The sequence below is a fragment of the Pavona decussata genome, unplaced genomic scaffold (genome assembly GCF_977016875.1).
Source record: "Pavona decussata unplaced genomic scaffold, jaPavDecu1.1 SCAFFOLD_978, whole genome shotgun sequence".
NCBI classification, from domain to species: Eukaryota; Metazoa; Cnidaria; class Anthozoa; order Scleractinia; family Agariciidae; genus Pavona; species Pavona decussata.
In genome coordinates this window covers 75,401-102,701 of record NW_028145964.1, presented here as the reverse complement: position 1 = coordinate 102,701, position 27,301 = coordinate 75,401, and the positions used below count along the sequence as shown (strand labels likewise).

The window sequence follows — 27,301 nt, the reverse complement described above, 5'->3', positions numbered from 1 at the left end:
CTCGAAAAAAGGTGTAAATTATAATTTGGCCCCGTTAGCCAAAGTCTAACTTCTCCAAACACACTCTGATTTGGTATACAGATTAGATCTGGGGAATGGGGGTGGGTGGGGGGGGGGGGGTACTCCCATATAACAGTGACACGGATGTGATCATCGTACCCTTTAGGGATTAAAATTTGTGGTTTGGTATCCTTTGGTTACCTTATGGTGCTTAAATCTAAAATGATTTCCGTCAGAGGTATGGTGGGACACTTTAGGATAATGAACCGAAAAAATATGACAGGAAGTAAATGTCAGACAACTGTCACTTAGTGGATTGTTTTAGAGTTGGTACCTCTTAGGGTAAAAAAAATTTGTTTCGACCACGCCCACAAAACACCTATTAGGGGTTCTTAACTTTTCAAAATTTCAGATGATCATCCCCGTCACTTTTGTATAAGAGCTCCCCGCCAGAGATAAGGTAAAGGTAAGGTAAAGTCGCACTACCAGCCTAAGTGGCCCACACGGCCGGAGTTTAGCCCAGTTTCTGTAGCATGAAACAACTAGGAGTATTGCTACTCCCCACTGGATGGGATGCTAGTCCATTGCAGGGTTACCCCCAGCAGTATGTCGCCGGTACACATTTATACACCTGGGTGAAGAGAGACGATGTGGAGCAAAGTTTCTTATCTAAGGAAACAACACAGGAATGCAGAGACCAACCTGGCCTTGAACCAACGACCCTCAGATCTTCCGACCATCCGATTGAAGGTCCAACGCGCTAATCACTACAACACCATGCCTCCACACAGACACAGAAATTAGATACCTCAGAAATGTTGTTCTCTATTTTATTTTGTGATCCAAAGGTTTGCATTTGACAAATTAGTTTATGACTTCTGCTAAACACAAGAAACTTTTGGTCGGCCTTAACTCGAGACGAAAATTCATTCATGCTTTGCTTGAGATGGTTCAGTTGTTACTGGGTAAAATGCATTAGCTTATTCACTCACTTCAAGTCTTTTGACACCCACCCCCCCCCCCCCAAAAAAAAAAAAAAGGAAAGACAACTATGTTTCTGGCATGATAACCAGGGCCCAGTTGTTCGAAAGTCGATTAATGCTAATCCTGGATTAAAAGTTAACCAAGGTTCTCACTTTGCTTGCCAGTTAAAAATGTTTTTAACAGCTGCTTTTAAGCTTAAGGTAAAGAAAAGTCTAAATAAAAAGTGAAGAGCAAAAATCTCTTGGAAACATTATTATTGAATAGTAATTAGACTTGAATCAAACTTCATGTTAACCCAGGAATAGTTAATCAGGCTTTGAACAACTGGGCCCAGTCTGGTAGCAAACCACTGAATGAGAGGTCCGGCCACAGGAAATAAATTAACACAAAAAACAAAAAAACGAGCAGTGATGAAGTTGTGGAAAAACATAAGCATTCTTGCTTTTTTGTGTCTCCTCTTTCAAAGTTCATGAAAAGTACTCAAGATTTTCCTATTCACAGGCTAAAAACAGCTGGCAGCACAAGACAGAACTCGAGATCTTTTACAAAAGTGGTAGGATTTTACAATGCAAATACACATAAAATTTCTCAAGCCTGAACATCTTCCTAAATGAAAGGGTTACTTTTCTTACACTTAGTACCTGAGTTTTTGCCGGAAGAAGTTTCAGTATATGACTACATTTACAGTGGTGTCATGGCTTGAAATCATGAGGCAAAGGACAAATCCACCCGTGACTGGTTATAATGCCACTCAAGACCTTTAATTTCCAAGACTGATCAACATGTACTTTCTCCTTACTACATCAACATAATCTGTGTTCAAAACATATGGGTGAGGAGAACAGAAAAAGTGATCATCTTGATGTTGGAATATGAAATTCTCAAGTGCAGGTAATGAGTGACAAAAATATTAATTTGAAATTTGGGAAAGCCAGAAGAACAGAGATCGAGCAAAACATTCAGATAGGAGGAACTGTTACTAAAAGTTACATGAAATATTTCTTAAATTAACATGAGACAAATTCCATGTTGCGACAAACAAAAATTTTGCAACAAGTTCATCGAAAGGCACCTGTAGTCGGCCAATCTTGATGAGGCAATGCTCTTGCTTGAGTTTATGATACCTTCGCCTCCAATCCATCTTCGGTTCCGAATGCGTTCGCTGATTTCCTTTTGGTGTAAAAACTCTCTGCCAAAGGTACCTGAGTCCTTCAAATACAAGTTAACTGAGCACAGTACAGCCTAAACAGCCTTGCCTTCCACCGCAAGCTATAAGCCCTGTGCCAGAATAGAGCTGCCTATTGACACCTTGTCAAGCCTTTCTTAGGATTTTGTCTCCTTCACAAAAGCTTCTGCAAACACTGGTAGGTTTCTGTAATTTCCCAGTAGCTCACTGAAACCAGAGAAAAAATGTACACACAATGAAGGTTGATTTATATTGGATACTTTCTGCTTATGAATGTTGTATGGGACTTGTGCAGATCCACTTCAAAACCACTTCCCAGTGTTGGGAAATCGGATGAAACACTCATCCTTGTTTTTGATATATTACATGATGTTTAGGACTCACCATTTTTCTTTATACTGGGCTTGGCATTTACTCAGCAATTCCTTCTGCTCTTCACAGCTCATTTCCAGTCCAGGGATCTTGTCTAACAATGACCTGCAGTGTTGCAACTTTGAGCGAAAACTATTCACCTAAGAATATAATAATTAACAACAGTTGTTTAATTATTTATTAATTTGGCGGTAAATATCCACCGCTTTCACCGACACTGAGGTGAATAATAATTGTTATTGTTTTAGTATATACCACACAAGCTTAATACCTAGCAGACCAAAAAATTACCTATTAATAATTATTTCTGACAATAATAATACAGACATATGGTATGAAATTAAACTGGTAAAAATCTCATCGTGCGATGTTCATTTTGGTAAGTGATTTCTTATTACAAAAATTGCTGTCTCGCTTTCCCACGGATAAGTAGCAATTCTGGAGGCACTTGTTTAACTGCCCAGGTGTCATTCCTTCAATTGCTGCTTTCCCTCGTCTTGAAACAATATTATTATGCTTCAAAACACTAGATGTTTCATCTTTTACTTTTATAGTACTTGACAGTTTATGGTAACTTTGATTTTTTGCCTTAGAAAATGAGGTTGGAACGTACCACTTAATGCTGTCAAACCAAACTTTGTTGCCATTTTCATTTTTTTTGTAACAGCTCCCTTGTTTATCGAAATATTTTTCTCTTAAGTGACCGTGGCAAAACGGGAAGTCAATCTTGTTTCTCTTTGGCTGCTCAGAGGTAAATAGTGTTGAATTACGGCCACTTCGTTCCATGACCACTTCGTTCCAAACCACTTCGTTCCATCCTTTGGCCACTTCGTTCCACCAAATAGTCACTTTGTTCCAAAGATGACTACCTGATGATCGGGAAGATAGCTGAAAGTTGATTTGACTGCGCAAAATAGTTTTAACTACTGGTTGCTATGATCAACGCGTGGTTGCACATCTTTTCACATTTATGTTCAATCTAAACATGATTTCGCATCTTCGTCAGTCTGAAACTAATAAATAAAGTTAAGAAAGGATAGTTTTTTCAAAGCAGGTTCATCTTTACTGAAGTCTGATATGATTGGTTGCTATGATCCCAGATCCAAGTAAGATTACGTAGAAGTTTACTCGCTTAGTTTACACTTGGAATGAAATGACTATTCGTTGGAACGATGAAACTTTGGTGGAACGAAGTGGCCAAAGGATGGAACGAAGTGGTTTGGAACGAAGTGGTCATGGAACGAAGTAACCGGATTCCATAGCACTTCACTAACCACCTCCTAGCTAGCCAATCAGCATGCATGAAAAGTACCATTCACTTGTGTGGTATATACTAATAACCTTTATTAATTTTACCCTCGGCAGAGTTTACAGCAAAAGGTGCTTGAGCATTAAACTTCACACACAAATACAATTTAAATTGAACAAAGGGTACGGTATAACGTTTAACCATTTTGGCCTGAAAATCTAAAAACAGGTGTGGACTTTAGAAACCACGTCTGAAAATGAATAGTGTGGTCTGAAACAGGGTTAGGGTTTGTTGAACCCCAAAATACCGAGAAGTATCCCCCTCACGCCCCAGTTATATTACATAAAAACGGCTAAGTGGGGTATATTTGCTCCACTGGATAGTGACTTATCCAGAGGATAAAGTTATCCGCTCTTTGAACAACTGGGGCCAGGAGGGGTGGGTATATAAAAATTATTTAATCATTTCCTTAGAATTCGAAGTTTTCTATCGCGAATCGCGTGACAGGTTTACATGACTTTTGGCTTTTTTTGTCCTATCTAAAAGAAAATAACTTCACAAATACCTTCTTTGTTAACTCCTGAGGGTCACTAGTCCTATGCAGTGCTTGGATTGTTTCAAATATCACCGGGAGAAGATTAAATTCCTTCGCTACATCGATTTCTTCTGTTTCACTGGCAGCCATTTTTGTTCTTCAGGTTTATTTCCCAGAACTCCTTGCAGGAGTTCGTTTCATCACGCACCATCGCCGGAATTTGAATGGGAACAGAAGCCCGTTTCTCGAAATTCCCGATACTTACCGGACCCGATAAGTATATTTTTAAATGCTTTTTCGCCGACTACGGGGATGGTACTTGGCCAATATTTTCATATAATTTTAAAGATTTTAAAAATTTAGCAGCGGATCTTTCTCTCAGGGTAAATAAAACTTGACTTCTGTCGAGAAACATTTATCACCAAATCTTTAATCTTTAATCAAAGACACTTTTCGGGCCCTTTAAGTTCTCAAGGCCTTCGAGAAGCGGACCCCAAGAGCGATAATAAATGGGATTTTATCGTGAGTTCGACCCCGGGGAGGGGGGGGGGGGGGGGGACTTGGGTTCAGTTTTAATGAGTATGGGCCGCTGGCCTCTCAGAGCCCCTGCCCCATTATAGTCTATTTTGTGGCCAGTTATAGGCCCCATCTTAGTCACTTTTTGGGAAAATGTAATTTTCGTGATCCCAACTAAGTCACTTTCTATTTATGCATCTACTTTCAAGACCCAAATGTAATGCGAGGTGATTGTTACATTTAATAAACAACAACTTTCTGAACTTTTTAACCGAGACCATTTTGAATCCCTACTTAAATAGCATTTTCTTACCCCAAAAATCCAATTATATGCGACCCCATTCTAGTAACTCTATTGAAAATGCAACCCCATTCTAGTCAATCCGGTCGTGAAAATGCGACCCCATCCAGCGGCACATCCCCATTAGCCTCTTATAAGGAAGTACCCCCCCCCCCCCCCGGGGGGGTTTGACAACATTAAAGTGTACATACCTTACTGAGGTCTTATGATATGATGTCTCTGCGTTGTTTTCTGACTGCGCGCTTCATGCCCTATTATCAGCATCATACAAACCTGATAAATCCTTACATAACTGTTTTACCTTTGAGGAAACATGTTGTGAGCCTATGCTTGCAGTCAGTTACCTGAATTTTAATACCCAGGAAAAACCATTGCCCAAGACAACCTCGTTCACAGGGCCATCCACTGCACCCCTATAAACATATAGACACGTGCCCAATATAATGTGGGTGCACTGTGTCCAACTAAAAGACGGGTACGCTTTGGAATTTGTGTGCTGCCCTTACCTTAGTTTCAGACCAGAAATTAAAATTTCATACTAGTCTGGATTTTCAACTGGCTTGTGGGAGTCACTCGGCATGGGTGTACAAGGAGAATGAAAACTGGAAAGACTGCATAAAGTATACATTTTTAATGGAAAATTAAGACCAACCCTCCCCCATTTCAATGATAGAAAGAATGGTGTGTTTTGGGGTACGTTTGCCTTTACTTTAGCACAAATTCATTATTGATTTTTTTGGGGGGGGGGGGGAGGGGAGGGGGAGGGTCAGGGTCATGCATCTTGTTATTTTTCCATTTTTTTTTACCAGAAAACATGAAAAAAAAAAAACTTTTTTATCAGACCATAATGGATTAAATCTCCCTGATACTCCTGCAAATTTCAATTCATTTATTATTCAAAAGGCACAGAGCTCAAACACCATGATTAGTAGCTTCCTTGCACTAGCTACACCCATATAAGCTGCAAGCCTGACTGCATACGTTACTGACAAGGTGACCACAGACACAACTGTACATTTGATTAGAGTTGATTGAAAATGCTTCCAAAGAATAATTGAGTATGCACCACTGAATAACAGGATGTTATATGGTACAAAAGAAAATAAATAAATAGGAAGAGTAAAAACATGAAATTTTATCAAACATCCAATGCAATGCACCATATAAAGTACTCTCAGACTAGATCTTGTGTTTGTGAACTTTTTCCCTGCCTTGTTCTCAGGTGTTGGTTGGTATTTTCAGGAGGGCAGGAATTGATTCTCGGCTGACAATAATAAATGTTTATTTTAATGCACTGATTTTTGGGTCCCACTTGACCACTTCACACTGGCTTTTTGTACCATACAGTTGAACCACTTTATTACGGACACTAATAAAATGTCTGCATTATAGAGATGTCCGTTTCAGAGAAGTGGGCTTTATATGAATTTCGGTCTCTCAGGGACCAAGTGAACTGTCTGTAATAGAGAGCGTCCATATTAAAGGTGTCCGTAAGGAGAGGTTCCAATGTATTTATACTCTGACTGTACGCACCTTAAAACAAAAAACCAACAACAAGAGAAACAAACCAAAACTTACACACAAGCAAATCAAAATAAAATAAAAACACAAAATTAATGGTTTGGCAACAGGCAGATTTATGGTAAGCATTCCACTCTCAAAACCAGAGAGAAACTATAAATGCTTTCAAAATAGTTTTCAACCACTGAAAAATGGTTGAGTTGCCCTTCAGGCCAAGAGGTAACCCAATAATGGACTGACATCATTATGTCCAGGGAGAAGATAGGGTGGGGGGGGGGGGTAGGAAGATGATGATGATACTCAAGGTCGTCACTGATCTTATAGGATCCAGAAAGGGATCCTATAAGGACTTTCACTAATGCCTTCTAGTCCTCAGAGGTCTTCTTGTATCAACTTGTTTCTCTTTGTGAAAACAAAATATCTCGGTGCTTTGGCCCTATGGGCCTCCAGCTCCCCTACATCTACCAATGATTTATACACCTGGTCAGTAAAGACAAAGAAAAGTTGCTTTCAGAAGGAAACAAAATGACAAATTATGCAGAAAAACCATTCTAGACTTAACAACCGGATCTTTCAGTTGAGTAGGAGTGATCTTTTACAAGTCCTATTTGGGTGTGACTGCCATCCAGCAAGGTTTTAAGTATTTGGGGCTCCTGATACAGAACAGGATAACAAAATTTGAGGGCATTTTCTACGGTCTGCTGTAATATCGGTCAATAATAATATTATTGAAAAAATTAATAAGTTTTAAGTTACATTTGCACTGCATTCCTAACAATGCTGTAAGAGACAGAGGAAAATAGCAAAACCTGACGCATTGAAGCACGACTGTAGCATTTTGAATACATCATTGGTTGAACAAAGCAATTACTTTTCTAAAACAGTCATAAAATTCAATAAATACCTGAACCAGGATATAATTGAATTGGCCAGTACCTACCTATGTGAAAACTACTCAAGTACCCCACCCCCCTTCCCTGTCCCCCACCCAGTAGACATGCACCACTATAAAACAGCTGTCAGAACAGCTGCTTTTACCAGGATAACATAAAAACAATAGAGTTGATGACAACAAACATTGTCTGCTGCAAGGCTACCCAAGGCTGTGGTAAAATACCATATGTAATGTTACAAAACCTACTAACAGTGGGCTGAACATATACTTTCCTCTGGTGCTGTTTATTACGCTGCACTGAAGGAGGTTCTAAATTTCAAGTCTGTGGATGAAATTCTAAAGTGTGACCATTTTAATAAAAGCTCCTGAGCAGTATTTTCCTGTGGTGCTGTTTGTTGTGCTGTACACGGCATTTCTAGCTATCGAGTCTGTGCTACCCCCTAAAAAAGTTTCCAGCGGTTGTTCTTGTACCCTACACAATATTTAAGATTTTTATTAGACAGGGGTTTTGAAAAATGTTTTGTGTGAAAGATTACCTTGTCGACCAAAACAATAACTTCTGTCTCAACACCTTGAACCACTTCCCACACACACTGTATTTTCCTAACAGAGCCAACATTGATTTACTTCCTTGTCTATGGAGGGATTGGCAAAAACAATGCAGCAGTAAAGCTGGACTTTATCGTACACAACAAAGCTTTTTTCGAAAAATATCTTAAATCGGCCTTTTTGTTTTCAGAAATTCAGTTTTTTAATCCATAGAAAGTTTAATTTCAAAAGGTGGGTTCGTACACCGATCTTGGTGTAAGCATGGCAAGCCTTTGATCTCTTGATCTGTAAATTCATATTAAATTATTTAGTTTGTTTCTGTAGTTAATTAGCAAGGAATTGAGATGCGTACTCGTTTTCATCCAGACACTTCACGGCGCGTTTATAAACAGAATAGCTAGAGCAACCAGCATACTCGTAACAAAAGAGATAAGTCCTTTAATACAATAATACCGACGGAATACAGCGCAATTTATATGAAGCTTAAAACTTCTATCCCCGTAGCTCCAAGGAACGCAGCCTGATATCTTAGTAGCATTTTGACAAGATACATTTAATACGAAAACTTCGACTGGTCCAAAGCAAAATTAACCCTAAAACTGGGAACGTTATTTACCTATATAATCATTCATTCACACATTTATATAAAAGTCTATATGCGCCTTTTGCAGAAATTAGAAGAAAGAAAATGTTTGACTTCTTTGGGTGCGAAATCTACGATGTATTTCAAATTATATTAGGTCAGTCACTGTTAACACGAACGCCGTACAAATTTGTGTGTGTTCATACCCAACGATTCTTGATCCAGTTGAAATCATTAAGACGCCTTCTGGTAAGTAGAGCTCCTTCGACAACTGAAAAAAATCGCGTGTGATCACATCCAAAATGCCAGCCGGAAAGATCTAAAGAAACAGTCTACTGTAGGTACATAAAAGACCACAAAAGTCGAACAGAGAGCTGCTAAAATTGTCCAATGATCCCACTTGCATTCCAATTCATCTTTAATACACATGATCGATGATGATCTTTGTGCAACGCAGCCTCAAATCAAAGTACAAGAGCTCTTTTCTTTAAACGGATTTTGGTTCCCCGGAACGCCGGTAACGAGCGGGTCTTCTCGCTGAATTTTTTCCACGTAGCTTTTGAGTTCGTTTGCGGCTTCAGACACTTTTATACGACTCACGCTCTTTTCTATTCTTAGCTGATCCACAATAATTTTCTGAAGTCTGTAAGACTCACTCGTAGAAGCAAACGACATTGCGGTATGCAAATAGACAAGAAATAGCTTGCTGAATACTCCAAGAACGTTTCACTCCTCAACAATCCTTCGTCTTCCAACACGCTCAACCCTGCAAGCAAGTCTTGACAACATCAAATGCAAGATAGCAAATTGGGTGAGGTTTTCATCGAGCAATGCCGAGCATGAGCAATGAAGTCTACGAAGCCTAACGATAATTTCCGACCACTTAGGGAGTTTGTTTGCGTGCCGAACGACGCACTTTGTAACCACCCACTAAAAAAATTGAAAAAAAAAAAATCATAATGATCTTTTTCAATTTTCTTCTATTGTTCTTTTCTCAATCATTTCAGAAATTATAAAGAAGTTATTTACTATTAAGGAAGAAAACTTGCTTCATTCTAGGCCAAAATTTTAAAGGATCGTTTTTCAACAATTCTTTTGTTAGTTCATGATTAAAACTTTTTAACTCCTCTCTTTCCTTTTGTGTTACTATTTTTGTTAACTCTAATCCTCGACTCCAATGATAATTTCCACGGAGCTTCAGCCAACCTGCAGACGAAGAAGAATTCTACTCTCTGATCTCCTTCACCCACAAAAGCACAAACACATCGATCATCAAACACACAGAGCAAATCAACATTATACAAACCATCTATAATCTTTTGAATATGAGGTAAATATATTAAATACACACCACTGATTTCAGTCAATTATAAACATATACCTGGCCTACGTGTAGCCTTACCCACGCCTCCCCCCCTCAAAGAAAAACGCTTTTCTTCAGGGGTGGGTACGGCTACATGTAGGCTAACATATACTGTATATTTATCTCATAGACAACCACTGGGTATGTACAACCACACATACTGATTGTCTCTCTACACATAGGCTATCAGCTCATAGAAACCTTCCCATTATAAGAAGTGAAATATTTCTCCCATGCTTGGATTGTTGAAAATTAATCAACTCTGTTGTTACCCATAGGTTGTCTACATCACTAAAACTGTTATTGTGTTGTTCCAGAAAATATCCCTACTTCTCCTGTAGGTGTTTTGGTTTGGACACCTCACACCATCCCGCTGATAATCCCAATAATTATTACTTAACTTCATAATTCCTTTTTTAAACTTTCGCTTAGAGACCCTCCACCTTCCCCTCAAAATTATCAGTGACCTTCAGTGGAGGAGGTATGGACATTTTCTGGAAACTACACATTCCGCTAATGAGTTAACCAAATGATATGCATCGTGCACCTTGTTGCATACAAGTTAATTTAAGATCCAAATCCATTAAGCCCCTGGCCCAATTTCGACCAGCATGTAATTTCGCCTTTCAATATCACTACCTGATCAACATACAAAATATCTTGAATTTCTCCTCACTACAGCTGTAGTACCATACGAGAATAAGTATTTCCATGTTGACATAAGGACTTACAAGGTTAAATCCTTTGAAAATAAAGTAAACAAAAAAAAAAAAAACAAAGAAGAAAAAACAACCTTAATTGCTCTCATGTGCAGTAAGGCCTTCATTCAAATGATTTTTTTTAAGTATTGCACAAAACAAAATCTGGGATTTTTCTTCAATATTTTTAGCTTCGGAAAATCTTTAAAGTTGAAATATTGAAATAAATTTAAATAAAGGGACTTTTGACTTTCATTCTGGAAGGAGATGAAAACTTTATACTGCGATATTTAAATAAACTGCTTTTATGGCAATGCATTGCAAAGTTTTATTCTCCAGTGAAACAGTTGAAACTGAAAGGAGTGCGAAACAGTCACACTACATTTACATGACACCAGTGCGAGAATCTCGATCCGGTACGACAAAAAAGGTCACCTTTCACCAATGTGACTTGTATCAGTACGAGATTGTGGAGTGTTATGATATTAACAAATACAGGGACACAAAAAGGTACTGGGATAAAATTGTTCCGGATTGGCGATTTGAGAATCATAATGGTGACATGTAAACACCCACAATAAATTCATGCAGTTGAACCTTCCGTGAGCGACTACCCAGAATGTCAAGCCTATGTGGTTGCTTACAAGAGGTTCTTACTACAGTGGTTTGACTTGGAAATATCGGTGTTTAGAAAGTGGTCGCTTACAGTAGGTCGCACAGGGAGGTTCAACTGAAACCATGTGTTGGCTTGACTTGAGAAGGAGAGGAGTTTTTAAAACAACTTGCAAGGTCAGAGTTGATGTTGAATTCCACACTGATCTCAAAGATGAAAAGAATAGACCTTCTACATTGCCGAGTTCTTCAACAAAGTTAAAATGGCTGAGCGGTTGCTATCCACACAGTTTGTGTTTACAAGTTTAGTTTCACAAGTCTAGGTCAATCCAACGAAAAATCAATTCAAAAGTAGACGAGATGAAACGGCCTTGAAAGTGAAAATGAAGCGTAGAAGACAACAAGGATATATCGAGGGCGGGTCAGATTAAACCGCAACAAATCGTAGTTGAAGTTCCAAAGATCGCAGGATTGGAAACAAACACGCACATTGAAAAGCACAGATGTCGCAGCAAAAAATGTTCGCAGCTCTTTCAGAAAACAAATGTCAGCAACAACACAACAAAAAACGTTCCGCACATAAACACGTTTCTTCACACTAGAATAAAACACAAGAAGACTTCTCTTTGTATGGATTCAGTGAGCTTGAAACTCCGTTAACGAGTGGGTCGGATGGCGTATTCTGCTCGACATACTGGAGAAGGGCAAGCGCCGTCTTCGAAACCGGCGTGCGAACCATGCTTGCTTCAGTTCGAAGCTGTTCAACGTAGCCTCTATTCACACTTGCTGGTGCCGCCATGATGATTTTACTTCAGAAAAGAGCAAATATCGCCTTGATGAACTCGTGAAATTCCCGAGAAACGTCAGCTACAAGTTCTACTGAAAACACAATTAAAGGCGCCTTGAGTTTCGAGTTTCAAGTCGCGCCTGGACAAAGCATCAATAAATTATGACTTGGGAGCCAAGCCTATTTTATCGAATGTACGGGAGTGGGGATGGGCAATTTGCCTCGGCCGGCGGTGTTATTGCAAAGATTTTGATAGTACGTACAGCACGAAATTATAAACTTCTATCAGCAAAACTGTATATATACATAATTTTTTCTTTTAGTAACTTAATAAAAAAAATTTCGGGCAAACCTGGAAAAGGAGGTTTGCGTGCTTGGCCAGTGTTTTCCTGTCCTTCAATCCCCGAGAGGACCCTTACTGTAAAGAAATATACGATTTACTCGCGCCAGTAGCGCGCATATCTGTGCAAGTAATTTCCCGCGGGTTATTTGCACGGTGCGGAACATTTTGGAGTTTCGATCGATTTCCTCTCTGACCACCTTCCTTCCGAGCAATGTCCAAGAGAACTGGGGAAGATGCCGGCGAGCAGAAGGATGCACAGAGTAAGAAAGCAAACCCTCAACTGGGAGACCCACTCAATATGACAAAATGGATCGAAGACAACAAAAGTTCATTTCTTCCGCCAGTGTGCAACAAAATGATGTGAGTACGATTCTTGCTATCAGTTTTATAGCTTAAAATAGATCGCTACCAGCTTGGTTTTGGCACAGAATACGAAGTGAATCAGGGAATCTTTCCTAGATCTACTTTGCTCGATGTAAAGGGACTACCTTAATCGTATATTTGTCCCCCAAATTAGAGAACACTAGCTTCAAAGCAGTTCAAAATGAAGGGCATCCCGCGTATATTTAAAGTTCACAGAAACCATTGTCTAAAACCTCGTTTTCTAGAGGGTGCAAACCTTCGCTCTAAATTGGACCCGTTTTCTGCAGTCGCTCTGAACTTCAATAAAAATAATAGAACAAATATGTCCGTAAGTTATATTAAACTCTCTTGAATGCAAAAATAGTAGTGTGAGAATTTATATTTCATTAAGGTGCAAATATACACGCCTGGCAATATCGCAGAATAGACACACTATATATTTGTCTTTCTAAGCTTTAGCTTGCATTCCAGCGGGGAGTAAAGAGGCCAGTATGACACTGTAATACATGTACAATATCCAAAAGTGGACCATTGAGAGTTTTTGCACTAATGATGAATTCATTTCTTGCTGGCCAAATTAACTTTAAATTACAGTAATTACCAATTATCTGTCCGCTGTGACAATATATTCCTTTGTCTGTATGGCTTGTGGGAGTGTCAGTGGGAGGGTTGGGAAGTGTGGCCAACTAAACTCACTAGAAGAGTTCTCAACTGAGAAAAAAATTGTTAACATGAATATAGCTCCCCCAACCCCCTCCTGCAATTTAAGCCCTCTGAAGTCCTTTCTATGATAAGCACCCCCCCCCCCCCCAAAAAAAAAAAAAATAATAATAATAATAAAAAAGCCCATGGACTCTTTGGGGTAGCTTTTTTAAGCTGGAAGCTTGATGTTTCAAGCTTTTTTGTTGTGTAACCAAGTTTGAAATCCAAAGTTCTCTCCAAAGATGAGCACCCCCACCCCCTCCTCCCATGTGAAAATAAGTCCTAAAAAAGTTGTTTGAACAGGTGTATGTTCTGAATTTGATGCTATGGATCCCACACTGGCTGGCTCCAGAGAGGTCAGGGTTGAATATAATGAGGAGCCATTATGCAGGCTATTTTATAGTGTGATATATTTTTGGGTTTCCATAGTCATGGATTGTGCAGTTTGAAAATATCCATACTCCCTTCATGGAGGGGTTTTTTGTTTTGCACCCCCTTCCCCACCTCCCAAGAAATTCCAGTTAAGCTTCATACTTCACTTCTAAAATTTTGGCTTTAAGACCCCCTTTCCCCTAGGAATTACCCATGACCTTCTATGGGGTGGGTATGGATTTTTTCTGGTACTGCACATAATTTTTGTCTAGGACATGTTATTGAATAGTCATGGAAAGTCATGAATTTTAAGAAACAAATAGTGTACAAACCCTGACTTTCTATGATCAAGGGTAACATGCCCCGCAGGTGTTGTCTGTGATATTCAACTGAAGGCAGGACACAGTTCAAATGGAGAGTAGTTAATTTAGCAAGTTTGGTTTGTCAAATTCACTTCAAACAGCTTAAAAACTGTTAGCCTTGTCCCTTAAAAAAATTTTCTTTTAATTAAAGTTAACTGTTTTCAGCATGCTGTGAGTAACTGTAGAACAACGACAACAACAACAACAAAAAATCCAAGTCGATCAATATGATTTGAGCCCCTGACCTACTGCAGGCTTGTCAGATGCTCTAGCCTCTGAGTTATGGGAGACACATGGCAAGCCAGGTCACTTTACAAGGCTCTGATGATGTTGTTATCCTTTTTCTCTAGGTATGGAGCCGGACAACTGAAGGTGATGTTTGTAGGAGGACCTAACGTCAGAAAAGATTACCACATTGATGAAGGAGAGGAGGTAACCAAGTTCAACTGCGGTGAAAAACATGCACAGTTTTGGTACCATCTAAAAAGGCTACCAATATGCAGTTTCTTTTTTCATTAAAATCAAACAAATATCAGTCACTCAGTCTGTTGCACTGTCATTCATTCATTCATTCATTCATTCATTCATTCATTCATTCATTCTTTCATTCATTCATTCATTCATTCATTCATTTGGGTGGATGGGTGGGTGAGTGAGTGAGTGAATGAATCAAATGAACAGTATATGGGGTGATTGAACAACTGAATTGAGGATGGCAGTCTCTGGATATAAAAAGGATTGAGTGGGTGAGTGATGTCTGATTGACTACTATGAATATAAATATCGATTGACAAAGTTTGTAGCTGTTTTTAGCCTTAAGCTTGACAGTGCATCTATCCTAGGTTTTAATTCTTATATTCATTTATTTGATGTGAATTTTTATTAGTTTTTCTACATGGTCAAAGGAGATATGCTACTGAAGATTATAGAGAAAGGCAAGCCAAAAGACGTGATTATCAAAGAGGGAGAGGTTTGTTGAGCTTTGTGTCCTGGAAAAATAAAATATCAATCAAGTAATGTAACCTTAACTTAAGGGTTTTAATCTCCGTGACAGGAGAATCAGAGCAGCAGAGGTTAAATAAAAGAAATACATCGCAGCTACTTTTTCTTTTTGGGAATAGAAGCCTTATGCACCAAGAAATGAAAGGTCCTTGCAACAATTTTATAAATAAAGTAATAATGTTGATTGCATGTTTCATCATCATTTGATGAAATGTTAAAGATGAGTAGTTTGTTTGCAGTTTAAGGAAGGTAATTCATTTAGGGTATAGTCAATTCTCTATACTTCTTGGAGAGAAGACCCACCAATCCTATCTTTGTTTCAATCCAAAATGTGCAGAAATTTTGCACTTTTCTCTGATATTTCATGATCTCCTTTTGTACATATTTATGTGTCCCCCTCCCACCAAAAGAAGTTATTAAAATATTGTAATAAATTATTATAATTGTAATAAAATAAAATTGATTTTTTTTTAAATTTTTTTCAGGTGTTTGTTCTTCCAAGTAGAATACCACACTCTCCTCAGCGAAAGGATAACACTGTCGGACTGGTAAGAAAAATTACCTTGTTCTCACTTAGCTGTAATTAATGAAGATTCTTCAAAAAGATTTTTGTTCCTCAGTTTTGACTCAGACTTTTCTTTACCTCTAGCTTAAAATTAGCTTTTAAAATAATCATTTTTAATGAGCAAGATGAAAACCTTGGTTAAATTTTAATCAAGGATTAGTGTTAATCAGCTAACAACCAGGCTCTGATTCACATCTAGCATAATTAAACAGTTAGTGCATTTATGTGTTCAGTAAACATTTTTCATTGAGATTTCATCAGCTGGGCAGATTTTGTTGTTTCATTTTCTTTTTTCCCAAGTTGGCTTGGTAACTCAGTTGGTAGAGCTCTGCACCAGTATCACAAAAATTTTGGGTTCAATTCCTGTTTTAGTCTAATTTTTTTACAGGCTTTCTCTTGATTACTATCACACACTTGTAAGACTCAGCTGGCTGGAATATATCAAGATTTATTGTGATCTGAAGACCTCTGCTCGTAGCAACCCAGAAACTGGCAGTTGTGGGTGGGTTGTACTCGTTTTCAGGAACAATAAATGGCAAACTAATGACTACTGCATGTACTACAGTCCTTTAAATGTCAGATTACATCAATTCCTTCAGCTAAAGTCACAGGCATACATAGTAATTAATACTTTTAATGTCAAGAACTAAAACCCTCCACAACTGTTTAAGTTGCATACATAACTGTGAGGGAGGGCGTAGTCTTCCTTGTGTGGAGTTTTTGAAAAGGTAGCAAATGAAAACAGCTTGAGCACTTTCCATGAAACAATACCAAAACATGGGTTTTTTGGTGCCGAGAATGCTCAGAATGACATGAGAGAGGGAGAGGAGAGGGAAAAAATATATATTATCATATTATATTATTTATATTTTTACATTCAGTTTGGCTAGTTTCACACTCAAACAAGTCTCAAACAAGCATGGCGTGAGTGGGCCTGCTTTAAAAAATTCAGCTTTATGTATATACCAGTATTTACCATAAAATCTTTCATCTACTGATGACTGATATTTCAGAGACTTGACCACTGACTAATTCAGTCATCCATGTGTTTATTATGTATTAAAGAAAATGACCAGCCCCTGCTACCTTGATTGCTCAGTTGTTAGAGTACTGCAATGTTATCTCAGAGGTCATGGGTTCAGTTACCATTCAAGCCAGACCTCTTTTGTGGAGAATAATCCTTTTTGCAGCTACTCAAGTTGTCGTGGTCTTTCATGGATTAAGATTCTCTTTGTTCTCAGGTTATTGAGCGTGAGAGGCTTCCTGAGGAAAGCGATGGACTGAGGTAACCAGCTATTATTTTTATCTGAATATGACTGGATGAAACATATATATTTAAACTGCTTTGTGCTTCATTTTGTGATAAGAATGAAAATCTTGCCTATAATCTTACGTTTTTATTGCAAATGGTGTAATAGTATTCGGCTGGCCCCATCTGCAAGCACACTGTAACTTCCTTTATCTGTCCTTGTTTTTAAATGTATCAACGGTCTTGCGCCTATCTATCTACTGAGTGAATTTAAATATGCCCACCAAATCCACGCCAATCAAACCAGACAACGAGATCTATTGCGACTGACCTTAGCCAGAACTACCAAATACCAGGGCAGTTCTAGGAACAATGGTGCGCATGCTTATAATTCCCTACCCTCTGAAATAAGATTAGTATATTAATAATAATAATAATAATAATAATAATAATAATAATAATAATAATAATAATAATAATAATTTATTTACCTATATAGCGCCCTTTAACATTAGAATGATCAAAGGCGCTTTACAACCCAAGAAAACTAATATTAACAATAGATATTACAACAAAAATGCTATTTGCAATAGATAATTTCAATAAGAGTACTAAAATAAATAATAATAACAAATAAATAAAGAATAAATGGATGTATCTGACTTCAAAAAGTTTAAGTCACTTGCGAAGCAACTTTTCAAGGGCCAGTGAATTCAGTTTGTTTGACCTATTGTATGATCTACTTAATTGTTCTGTTGCAGTGTGATCTATTGTATTGGATTTTACTCAAGGGTCTATTTATTGTTTAATCAGGACTCTGTTTAAACTAGCTTCTTATTAGCTAAATCAGATGCTCCTGTATAAATAAATAAATGAAGTGCAAAATAGTGGATAGAACATTGGAGCAAGGTTTCCTGAAGGAATTCAAGGCCACAAGCATTTAACATCCAGTGAATCTGAGCTAACACAACGAAAAGTGATCTGAAATGCAGCATCGGTTGGTCATGCACTCAGCTCTTCAATTTATTTGCTTGTGGTGTTAAGTCCCCACTCGTTGGATTAACTGTTGTGCCATTTACTTAACAGATACTTCTGTGAGGATGGTGTGACACCCCTCTGGGAAAAATGGTTTCACTGTGAAGATCTTGGTACTCAGTTAGCACCAATTATCAAAGAGTGAGTTCATAAAATGATTACAGTCTACTATATTTTTTTTTTTTTTCGGAATATCAAATGAAAAGACTCACTACAAAACTGGCTTCTTTAAGAAAGAATCACTTTAAAACATTACTAACTAAAGACAAGAAGGTGATTGCAATGTTTCAGATAATTTTCAAAAGTCATGGAGTCTTCTTTCAAGTCAACTGTTCTTTTTAAATAATTGTTTCTTCTTTCAGATACTTTGCTTCTGAACCATACAAGACTGGAGTCCCAGACCCTGGTTTGTAACTACATTTTGCTTCTTGTTAACCTTTAAATATCAGGTTCTGCTTTTGTTTGCTTGGAAAACTGACTTGAACTTTTTCAATCCAGGGCTCGAAATTAACTTTTTTGCTGAGGAGCCAGCTGGCGACTAAGGGGAAAAATTTGGTCGCCAGATCATAAATTTTGGTCACCAACTTAAATTAAATATATAGCTTACATAAAAACATGATTTTAAATGTTACTTTGCATGCAAGGAAAGTCATAATTAAATAGCTAGAAAGAAAAAGCACAAGACTACTGTTGTTTTCGGCTTTTAAATGTCTCTGGGTCGGTGATCATGTTCTTTTCAGTTATTTGAAATGGAGCAAAGCACAGAACGTTCCAAGTCTGTGGTTTCCATAGCAAGATAAACATGGGTCCTTTATCCTTGTTATTTACCTCTTATTCTCCTACAGCCCTTACGGCAAACAACTTACCTTCCTCAACGCAGATTAACAAGTATACTCGACCTAGGCCCTACACAACCACATTGCTTGTACCAGTCTTCAAGTGGAATGAAATAAAAAGAGTGGCTCAGTTTCAGCGGCCTCTAAATTCAGAGGACCTTGGTTTATTAAAGCAGTACACCTGTACTGACTCGATGTTCGACCTTGTCAACCCAAAGCAACCAAAAATAACAGAGATTCGGGAATCTCCTTGAGCTCACTATCGGTTTAAATGCTTTATGAGTTGCGCAATACTTGGCATTGAAATAAAGTTCACTGACAACAAGAAGACATAAAGCTGTACTTCGCGATTTATCTCTACATAGACTCAGTGAAGTGGAGTTGTATAAACAATTTCCATTTCCTCTTGCTTGAACTGGAATGCGATGTCCAGGTTCATTATCAATATCTGGAATCAAGCTAGTTCTGAGGACGTCCTTCGGTAATTTGGCTAAATCTACGTTTTCAGCATTCACGACTGACAATGGATTTAAATGTTTTATTGACCTTCTGGCTGAATCTTCATCTCCCGCCCACAAAAACTTATGTTAATCCTGTAACTGATTTGCATCTGCCACCATTATTTTCCCGACAAATAAAAAGCGCATGGTGTTGAAGTGTGCCCGCGATCCCATTTTCTGGAAAAAGCTGCTGAAGCAATATGGCGCCTAGTTTTTAAATGTTATGTATTGATTTCCGATTGAAGTATCAAAGTACATTTTGTGTTATTAATTAACAGAGTGTGAAACCGATTTTCTTGTAGTATTCTGACATCATTTTATTCCGGATGGAAAGGAGAGTCGTCTTCTAGCTACCAGTTCCAAATGAATTCCTTATTTAAAAATTTAAATACAGAAGCTCGCTAAATAGGGTTTCGACAAAACGCTGCCCCCCGGGTCAGCTGACCCCCTACTGACCCCCTAACTGACCCCCTCAAAAAATCTCAGGGAAAAACAAAAACATGTGAAATTAAAGTTATAAAGTTAACCTGCAAGATGAAACAGCGCAAATGACGAGTGAGTTACCACTCAGTTTAACGTTTGACTGTTGACTGTTGTCACAAAACAACATCTGGACACAATTCCCACGGTAAAATAAAGCAGAAATAGATTCCAGGTCCCGCTCTGGTTCGCTATTCCCGCGCTGACGAATTCCCTTGCTGGCGATGTCGGGTGATAGTTTATTTTGATTTATTTATTTATTTTTCAAAATTTCTCTGTAAATTTTTTACAGCCCTTATTTTCCTACTTTTTTAGGGAACTAAGTCGTCTCACTGCTGCAAATGGAAATCGAGAGAGAGCCCTGAGCATGAAAGGCTGCTGTTAACCGTTTCTTACTTTGCATCTTCCTGTTATTTAGCATTTACATATACACATTTGTGGTCAAATGACGCATAAACTGAAAGTATTAGAAATGGCTTATAACAAAAAACATCACAAAATTACCCGATGCATTTTCCTGAAATCATGTGTTACAGCTAGTCTATAACCCCTTTCCCAAAACGAAGGATTGTTTCACCTTGTTGTACTTTTGTCCGACTGCCACAGTTCGCCTGCCCTCCTTGTAGTGCAATTAAAAAACGAAAACAATTCGCTCCTATCAGAGAATTGACTTTCGAACATGTTTCGATCGTCGCCTTTTGAAGCTTACTGAAGTTTTTAAAAGTTACCGAGTGGAACTGGGATCTTTTTTTTCGAACAGACTCTCGATTCTTTGTTTGATAAATTCAAAAATCTTCTGTCTAGCGGCGATTTTGGCAACTTGAATGGTTTTCAACTTCATGATGATAAAGCCCTTTCAAAGTATATTTTGGTCACAACGAGAACTGGGTGCATCGGAACGTTGGTTTATGGTGAGAAACAGGTGTATCCGTTCCTCATGATTTGTGTTGCATTCCGTCATCTTGGAAATTTTAGGTTGGTTTATAACTTTAATTTAACATTTTTTGTTTTTCCCTGACATTTTTTGAGGGGGTCAGTTAGGGGGTCAGTTGGGGGTCAGTAGGGGGTCAGCGTTTTGTCGAAACCCCGCTAAATAACTATTTATCCTGGGTTATCGGACAAAACGTGAGTCGCCAGCTGGCTACCAGTTCTGAAAATCTAGTCACCAGCACTCAATTTTTGGTCGCATTGGCGACCAGTGAGTCGCAATTTCGAGCCCTGTAATCTAGGGTTTTTTTTGTAGTTTTTTTCATGTTGTGTACAGTATGTTTTAGAGCTTCTATTTCTTACTTTATTATTTTGTTTATTTCTTATTTTTAGCAGTGTCATTCAGTAATACACAGCTTGTAAATATGAACATACCCTGTCGAAAAATTATATAAATAAATAAAGAGACCGATCAACCTCGCTACACAACATTTGACAAGGGGGACCAAGCAGGAAGGGAAATGTTTGACAATATTGAGCAAGCAAGTGAATACTGAAGGGATTAATGGGAGAGAGAGGAAACAGGAGACAGAAGGGCTGCGTGGCTGGAAGAGATTAGATGCGCGGTAGAAAGTAGGGTACCACCACCAACCGAGGAGAGCTGGGACTTGGAACCTTATTATTATTATTATTATTATTATTATTATTATTATTATTATTATTATTATTCTTCTTCTTCTTCTTCTTCTTCTTCTTCTTCTTCTTATTATTATTATTATTATTATTATTATTATCAAGTGGAACTGATTTTAAAATGCCAAATTTCATTTTTTTAAAACTTCATGACATTTGGTTTTTTTTTCTTTTTCTTTACAAAAACATTATTGCTTGAAAATATTATATTTTTTTAATCGAAATGAAATGTGAATAGGTTTTTAATAGCTCTTTTTTATATACTTTTAACTTGTAAATAGCAATTTGTGTGGAATATTTTAATAAAGTTTTTTTTTTATTAAAAAATTATTATTATTATTATTATTATTATCATTATCATTATCATTATCATTATCATTATCATTATCATTGTCATTGTCATTGTCATTGTCATTGTCATTGTCATTGTCATTGTCATTGTTATTGTTATTGTTATTGTTATTGTTATTGTTATTGTTATTATTATTATTATTATTATTATTATTATTATTATTATCAAACCATTCCTGCAGGGAACACAAAGCGAAAACTAGTTGCAGTGATTGACCACACAGAGGAAATTTATACGGCTGTAAGAGGGCTGCTAAAAGCTAAAATTGGGAATGATTACCCTGTTATCTTCTTACTATAAAATGAATGATCAAGAGAGCGAGTGGTTCCAGATAGCTGGGTATCAAGATGGCAGGAGATGCTATCAGTATTGAATGGAGTTGCAGATATAAAGTTAAATTTAACTGTTCATTTGGGCAAGTTACATGTTTATGGTGTTGCTACCAAATTCAGATTTCCATGGATAATTATTTCGGTTTCATTGTAGTTGTCTTAAAAATGGACTGACCTATATTGATTTCTTTTTCAACCAACAGATAACATCGCCAAAGACCCACCTGTCAAATTGGACTCAACTACAGAGGTCCATACACCATTCTCACTGAAGGAGGTACATTTGCACAAAAGAATGTGATAATGGCTTTAAAGAAATAATCACCAGCTAGTTAATGTTTGTTTGTTTGTTCTGATCAGTTTCATTTGTTTCTTGTTTGCTGTTAGTGGATAGCTGAAAACAAAAGTGACATTGAATGTGGTACTAAAGAGCTATTTGGTGAAGGAGAGTTCAAGGTATGTAGGAGTGGTATATGGCCTGTTTCACACTAGTAACAGAAGCCATGGAAGCAGAATAGAAGAAGAAGAAGAATCTTCTGAGCTAGTGTGAATCAATTTGACGGAAGCAGAAATGGAAGCCTCTCTTTTGTTCAAAATGGCAGGCCGCCATGTTTTCGGTTCTAAAACTTGCCTATAGGGATTGGGAATGAGCAATATATGTGATTGGTTAAAATTCTTCCGCTTGCCTTTCCAATTCCGATCAACCAGTTCACGCTTGATTGCAAGTGACAGAATCAGAAGCGGAATTGGAAGAAATAGGAAAAGGTCTAATCTTTGTGATTCTGATTCTGTCTCTGTTTTTTTATTGACAATGAAAGGGGAAGTTCCTTGTGCTTCTGATTCTGTCGCCAACTGGTGAACCAGCCCAAAATAAATTCTGTTCTGATACCTTTTTTCCTAGTAGAGCCTTCTATTTGTAGGGTTTTTAAAACATTGAGACAATAGTACTTTGTTTGTTGCTACAACTGCTAAATGTTTGACCTCACTACTTCCATCCACCATTAAAATTTGCTTGATCATCTTACATCAGCAATTATACCAGACATTAGTTAATAAGTTTTATGCAACTTCCCCCAAGTGCAAGCAAAGGTGTCCATGCGTTCCAGGTCGAATTGGAATTTGGAAATGTTGGTTTTTGTGGGGGGAGGAAAACCGGAGTACCCGGGGGAAAACCCTCAGGGCAGGGACGAGGACCAATGACAAACTCAACCCACATATGACGTCGAGTCCGGGAATCGAACCCAGGTCACATTGGTGGGAGGCAAGTGCTCTCACCAGTGTGCCATCCCTGCTCCCTGTAAAGCTAAGAGAGTCTCTGACAGAAATTATTATTCAAAATATTTTTTAACAGTGTGATGTTGCACTTGTTAACAATCGTAGTTTCTTTTTGTTTTATAGATAAACATTCATGGGGAGGGTGAACAGTCTGGGGAATGGCAAGGAGAGACATGGCTTTGTCAAATGGTAACTAATTTAACGTAATTTAAGAGTTTCGCCCAAGTGCCATAAAGGGACAGTGACTGAATGAGTAACAGTGGCTGTCATGCTAATCAATGACATCTGATTGCCTCATAAATGGCAGTGTGGTGGTCAGGCTTTTAGCTAGAAAATGAAAGTTGGGTGTCCAAGGGCCATGTTTCTTGAAAACAGTTTGAAGGATCAAGTGCATTTTAAATAAAATTTTCTAGAAATTGGGCATCGAAAGGATGCCCTTCTGGTTAAAGTCTTGGTGTTTGTGTAGTGGATAGCACATCACACTTTCATTCAGAGGGTTGGAGAGTTGTGGCATGCTACGTGTAAGTTGGTCTCTGCATTGTTGAGTTGTTTCTTTAGACAAGAAACTATACTCCACACAGTATGTCTCTGCCCAGGAATATAATGGCAGTAGCAAACCTCTCAAAGTCTTGCTTGTCCAGTAACCTGTTGTCATTAGTGTAGTCATCTTGGCTTATCTTACTTTTTTTTATTTTAATCGGGCCGACAGTAATTGGCTTCTTCCTGTTGTGGATACCCTGCCTAATTTAATTCAGTGTGTTGTAAATAGTGAAGCAAATAAAATAAAATAAATTTGGGAGTCTTATACCAGCTTCAATCAGAATAGCAGTTGCTTTTGGGCCAAATGTCAGCAGGCACCCAGTGGTTGGTGAGATGTTTAGGTTTGTCAAAGACAATCAAACCTTTAGCTTTCTATTCATTCAGATCACAAGCTGGAATGAGCATAGCGGTCCCAGCTATATATCTAGCACACCACTTAATTTCCTCTGAATCTGATTGGTTTAGAAAATTCACATGATGTGAAGGTTTTGATTGGCAGAGAGACACCATCAGGCAATAGGGTCCATCTGACAAAAATACCTTGAGGGATAGAACTCATGTGCTAAAAAAAACCCATGGCATCTAATTTTGATTCATTTACAAACAGATTGCTTTCAATGTGTTCATACCATCAGTGGTTGTTAACTTTCTAACTTAAATAATTTGATGCTTTCAAAGTTAAGTAAACATTTTTTGACGAGTGTTTTAATGCGCTTGTTTTGCAGGAAGGAGAAGCTAGCATCACAGTAAATGGTGAAACGAAGACTCTATGCAAAGATGATGTCATTCTTATTCCATCGGAGGCCAAGTTAGTTGCATTTTTTTTTGGTTGTCTCTGGGGTGGGGGGTACATTACTGTGTAAGCTACATGTATATAGTTATAAGTTGTCCAAACTATTGTACTTGGGGAGGCTGGAGGATTTTTTATTTTTCTTTTCTTCAGGCCCCAGTTGTTCAAAGGATAACTTTATCCAATGGCTAAGTCACTATCCGACAGTTTCAATCTGTGCAAAGATTTCAGTATTTCGTCGTAAACAAGCTAATATGCACACTCTAACCACAGCTTAGTTGGGGAGTGTACGAAAACCTTGGACAACATTTAACATGAAGTATATTTTAGACGCTGAAGATTGCCTATTCAGCGGATAAAGTTATCCGGCCTTTGAACAACTGGGGCCAGATGTTAAAGCCATGACCCTCCCATCCGTATCCTTCTATCCCTTGCTGTTCATCATTCATTTCCAGTCAACTTAGTCTGCCATGTGTAATGTTGGCAAGGCATGTGAACTATGCAATTAATGCAAAGAAAACCTCTGCACCAGTTTTACCACCATTGGCAAACCTTTTCCTGGCAATTGCAAGCTTCCTGATTTCCCACCCCAAGGGTTGCATTTTTGGGGAATGGTGCTTCCCTCTTAAACATCCCCCCCCCCCCCCCCCAAAAAAAAAAAAGACGAAACAAAAACATACCTTCCCAAGGTGTGGTTTCTTTTAAGGATGGTGCCTACTAATACCGAAGTATTTTGTGCGGTTTATGACTATGGGGGGAAAGCAGATCTTAGCAAGGGCTATTGTAATCCACAAAGAAAATTGGGGTAACCACGCATTTTTCAGAGATAAGTAAACATTAATATCTCTAAAAAACGCGAAAATATAAAGCAGTGTATGGGATTTTTTCCTAAATTGAAGCTTAATTATCTCTGAAAAATGCATGGTTACCCCCAATTTTTTTTTTTTTTTTTTTTGAGGTACCAAAAGCATTTGGTAAGTTCTGCTTTCTCTGTATAGTTTTAAACCGCGCGCAAATATTCCTGTATTAGTAGGCACCACCCATAGGAAACCCGAGTATCTCGCGATGCGCAGAATGCAGTAACAATAGTAGGCACCATCCTTAATGTTTGTTTGTTTGGTTTTTTTTTTTAACTTTAACAGGTACACAGTGAAAAGAGAAAAAGGTTCCATTGGAATGAGTGTGATCATGGATCCGATGGCCAACAAGTAAATACAAGATCTGGTCTTCTGTTAGAAACACAACTGCATTCATGTAAAAGGGACGAAAGCAAACTCTTTAGGGATTAACTTTGGAGGGCATCCAGGAGGCATTTCTCTTGTTGGATATTAACAAGATTCGGTACATTTTAGCTGAATCTTTGTTCAGCAGGTGTCTAGAATGCCTGACCATACATCTGGGGCCAATTTTACACTTGTACTCAACAATCTGGGTGGTGGTGATTACATGCTCATGCAGATAACAAGTTCAATAAGCATTGTTGGAAGTCTTTAACCATGACTTTGAACCTTTTATTGAGTTAGCACATGTCAATCAACAGACCAGAAGCCAATTTAACAAAACGTTCACACTTGTAATTTTACAAGCTGGGCCCTTGCTTCTATATGCGAACACAAGAAAGGATACAATGAACAGAATAAAGCATTCAAAGACGAGTTCAATAATCACAACGTTTGTTGAGATCATGTTCTGCATGCGTGTGTAATTACAAGGATAAAGGTTGTTAGCTACAAGTGTAATAGTTTTATTAACTAACCCCTGGTTAAAACCTTGGTGGTAGTTGATCAAAGAAATACCAAAGTAGACTTTTCTAAAGATAAAATTCTTCTTAAAAAGAGGAGTAGTAATTAGCTAGTGTTAAGAAGGGCAATTTTTTAAAAATGGTTTTACTGTTTATCTAACACTGTCTCGTGATTTCCAAAGACATTTATATTTTTATACCGAGACACAATGTTTTGTACCCTTGTCTCTGATCCAAGCACTGTAAATTTTAGTTGAGAGAAAGTTGGTATGGAAATAAAAGCCGTGAAGATATTCAGTATTTAGCTGTTTGTTGTCACTCAATCATGTTCAGCGTGTATGTACCCAATCCTTTTGTTTTCATGTGTTTACTATTTTACTACCCAATATTTTTTCATCCAAGCAACATCTTTTAACATTGTCTTTCCATGGATCAATTTTTATGGATTTAATGTTTGTGATCAGTCTCCAACAGGTCTCATTATTTTTGCATACTGTTAAATAGTGGTCGCAAAAATTAAAGGTTTGACTTGCTTGTATGCCCACATTTGGCTTTTCGTGTTATGCTTTGGCAATGAAAGATTGCATTTCTGAGTGAACGTTTTGTACATTATTTTCTTATTTTTTAGATATCATTTCATTTTCACTAAAGTTTAACGAGTCAGTTTTGCACAGCCACAGGACAAGAAGGG

General features: G+C 37.9%; 2 protein-coding genes across 2 annotated transcripts in view; one reads left to right on the top strand and one right to left on the bottom strand.

The window, feature by feature from the left end:
* LOC146448360 (mediator of RNA polymerase II transcription subunit 9-like) overlaps window positions 1-4,663 on the bottom strand; it is a 35,313-nt gene extending 30,650 nt beyond the window's left edge. Inside the window, exons 1-3 of the mRNA XM_085102664.1 lie at window positions 4,357-4,663; window positions 2,555-2,682; window positions 380-2,377 (exon numbers count right to left, since the gene is read on the bottom strand). Of these exons, the coding sequence (XP_084958790.1) occupies window positions 2,308-2,377; window positions 2,555-2,682; window positions 4,357-4,476 (318 nt within the window). The 5' untranslated portion in view covers window positions 4,477-4,663 and the 3' untranslated portion in view covers window positions 380-2,307. The remainder of the gene's footprint in view (window positions 1-379; window positions 2,378-2,554; window positions 2,683-4,356) is intronic.
* Window positions 4,664-12,633: 7,970 nt separating this feature from the next.
* On the top strand, window positions 12,634-26,910 carry LOC146448359 (3-hydroxyanthranilate 3,4-dioxygenase-like). Its single transcript, XM_085102658.1, has 12 exons — window positions 12,634-12,854; window positions 14,644-14,725; window positions 15,180-15,263; window positions 15,781-15,843; window positions 17,102-17,145; window positions 18,196-18,285; window positions 18,507-18,550; window positions 22,468-22,541; window positions 22,652-22,720; window positions 23,663-23,728; window positions 24,805-24,887; window positions 26,012-26,910. The coding sequence occupies exons 1-12, from the start codon at window positions 12,706-12,708 to the stop codon at window positions 26,079-26,081; spliced, it is 918 nt and encodes a 305-aa protein (XP_084958784.1). The 5' UTR covers window positions 12,634-12,705; the 3' UTR covers window positions 26,082-26,910.
* The last annotated feature ends 391 nt before the right edge of the window (window positions 26,911-27,301 follow it).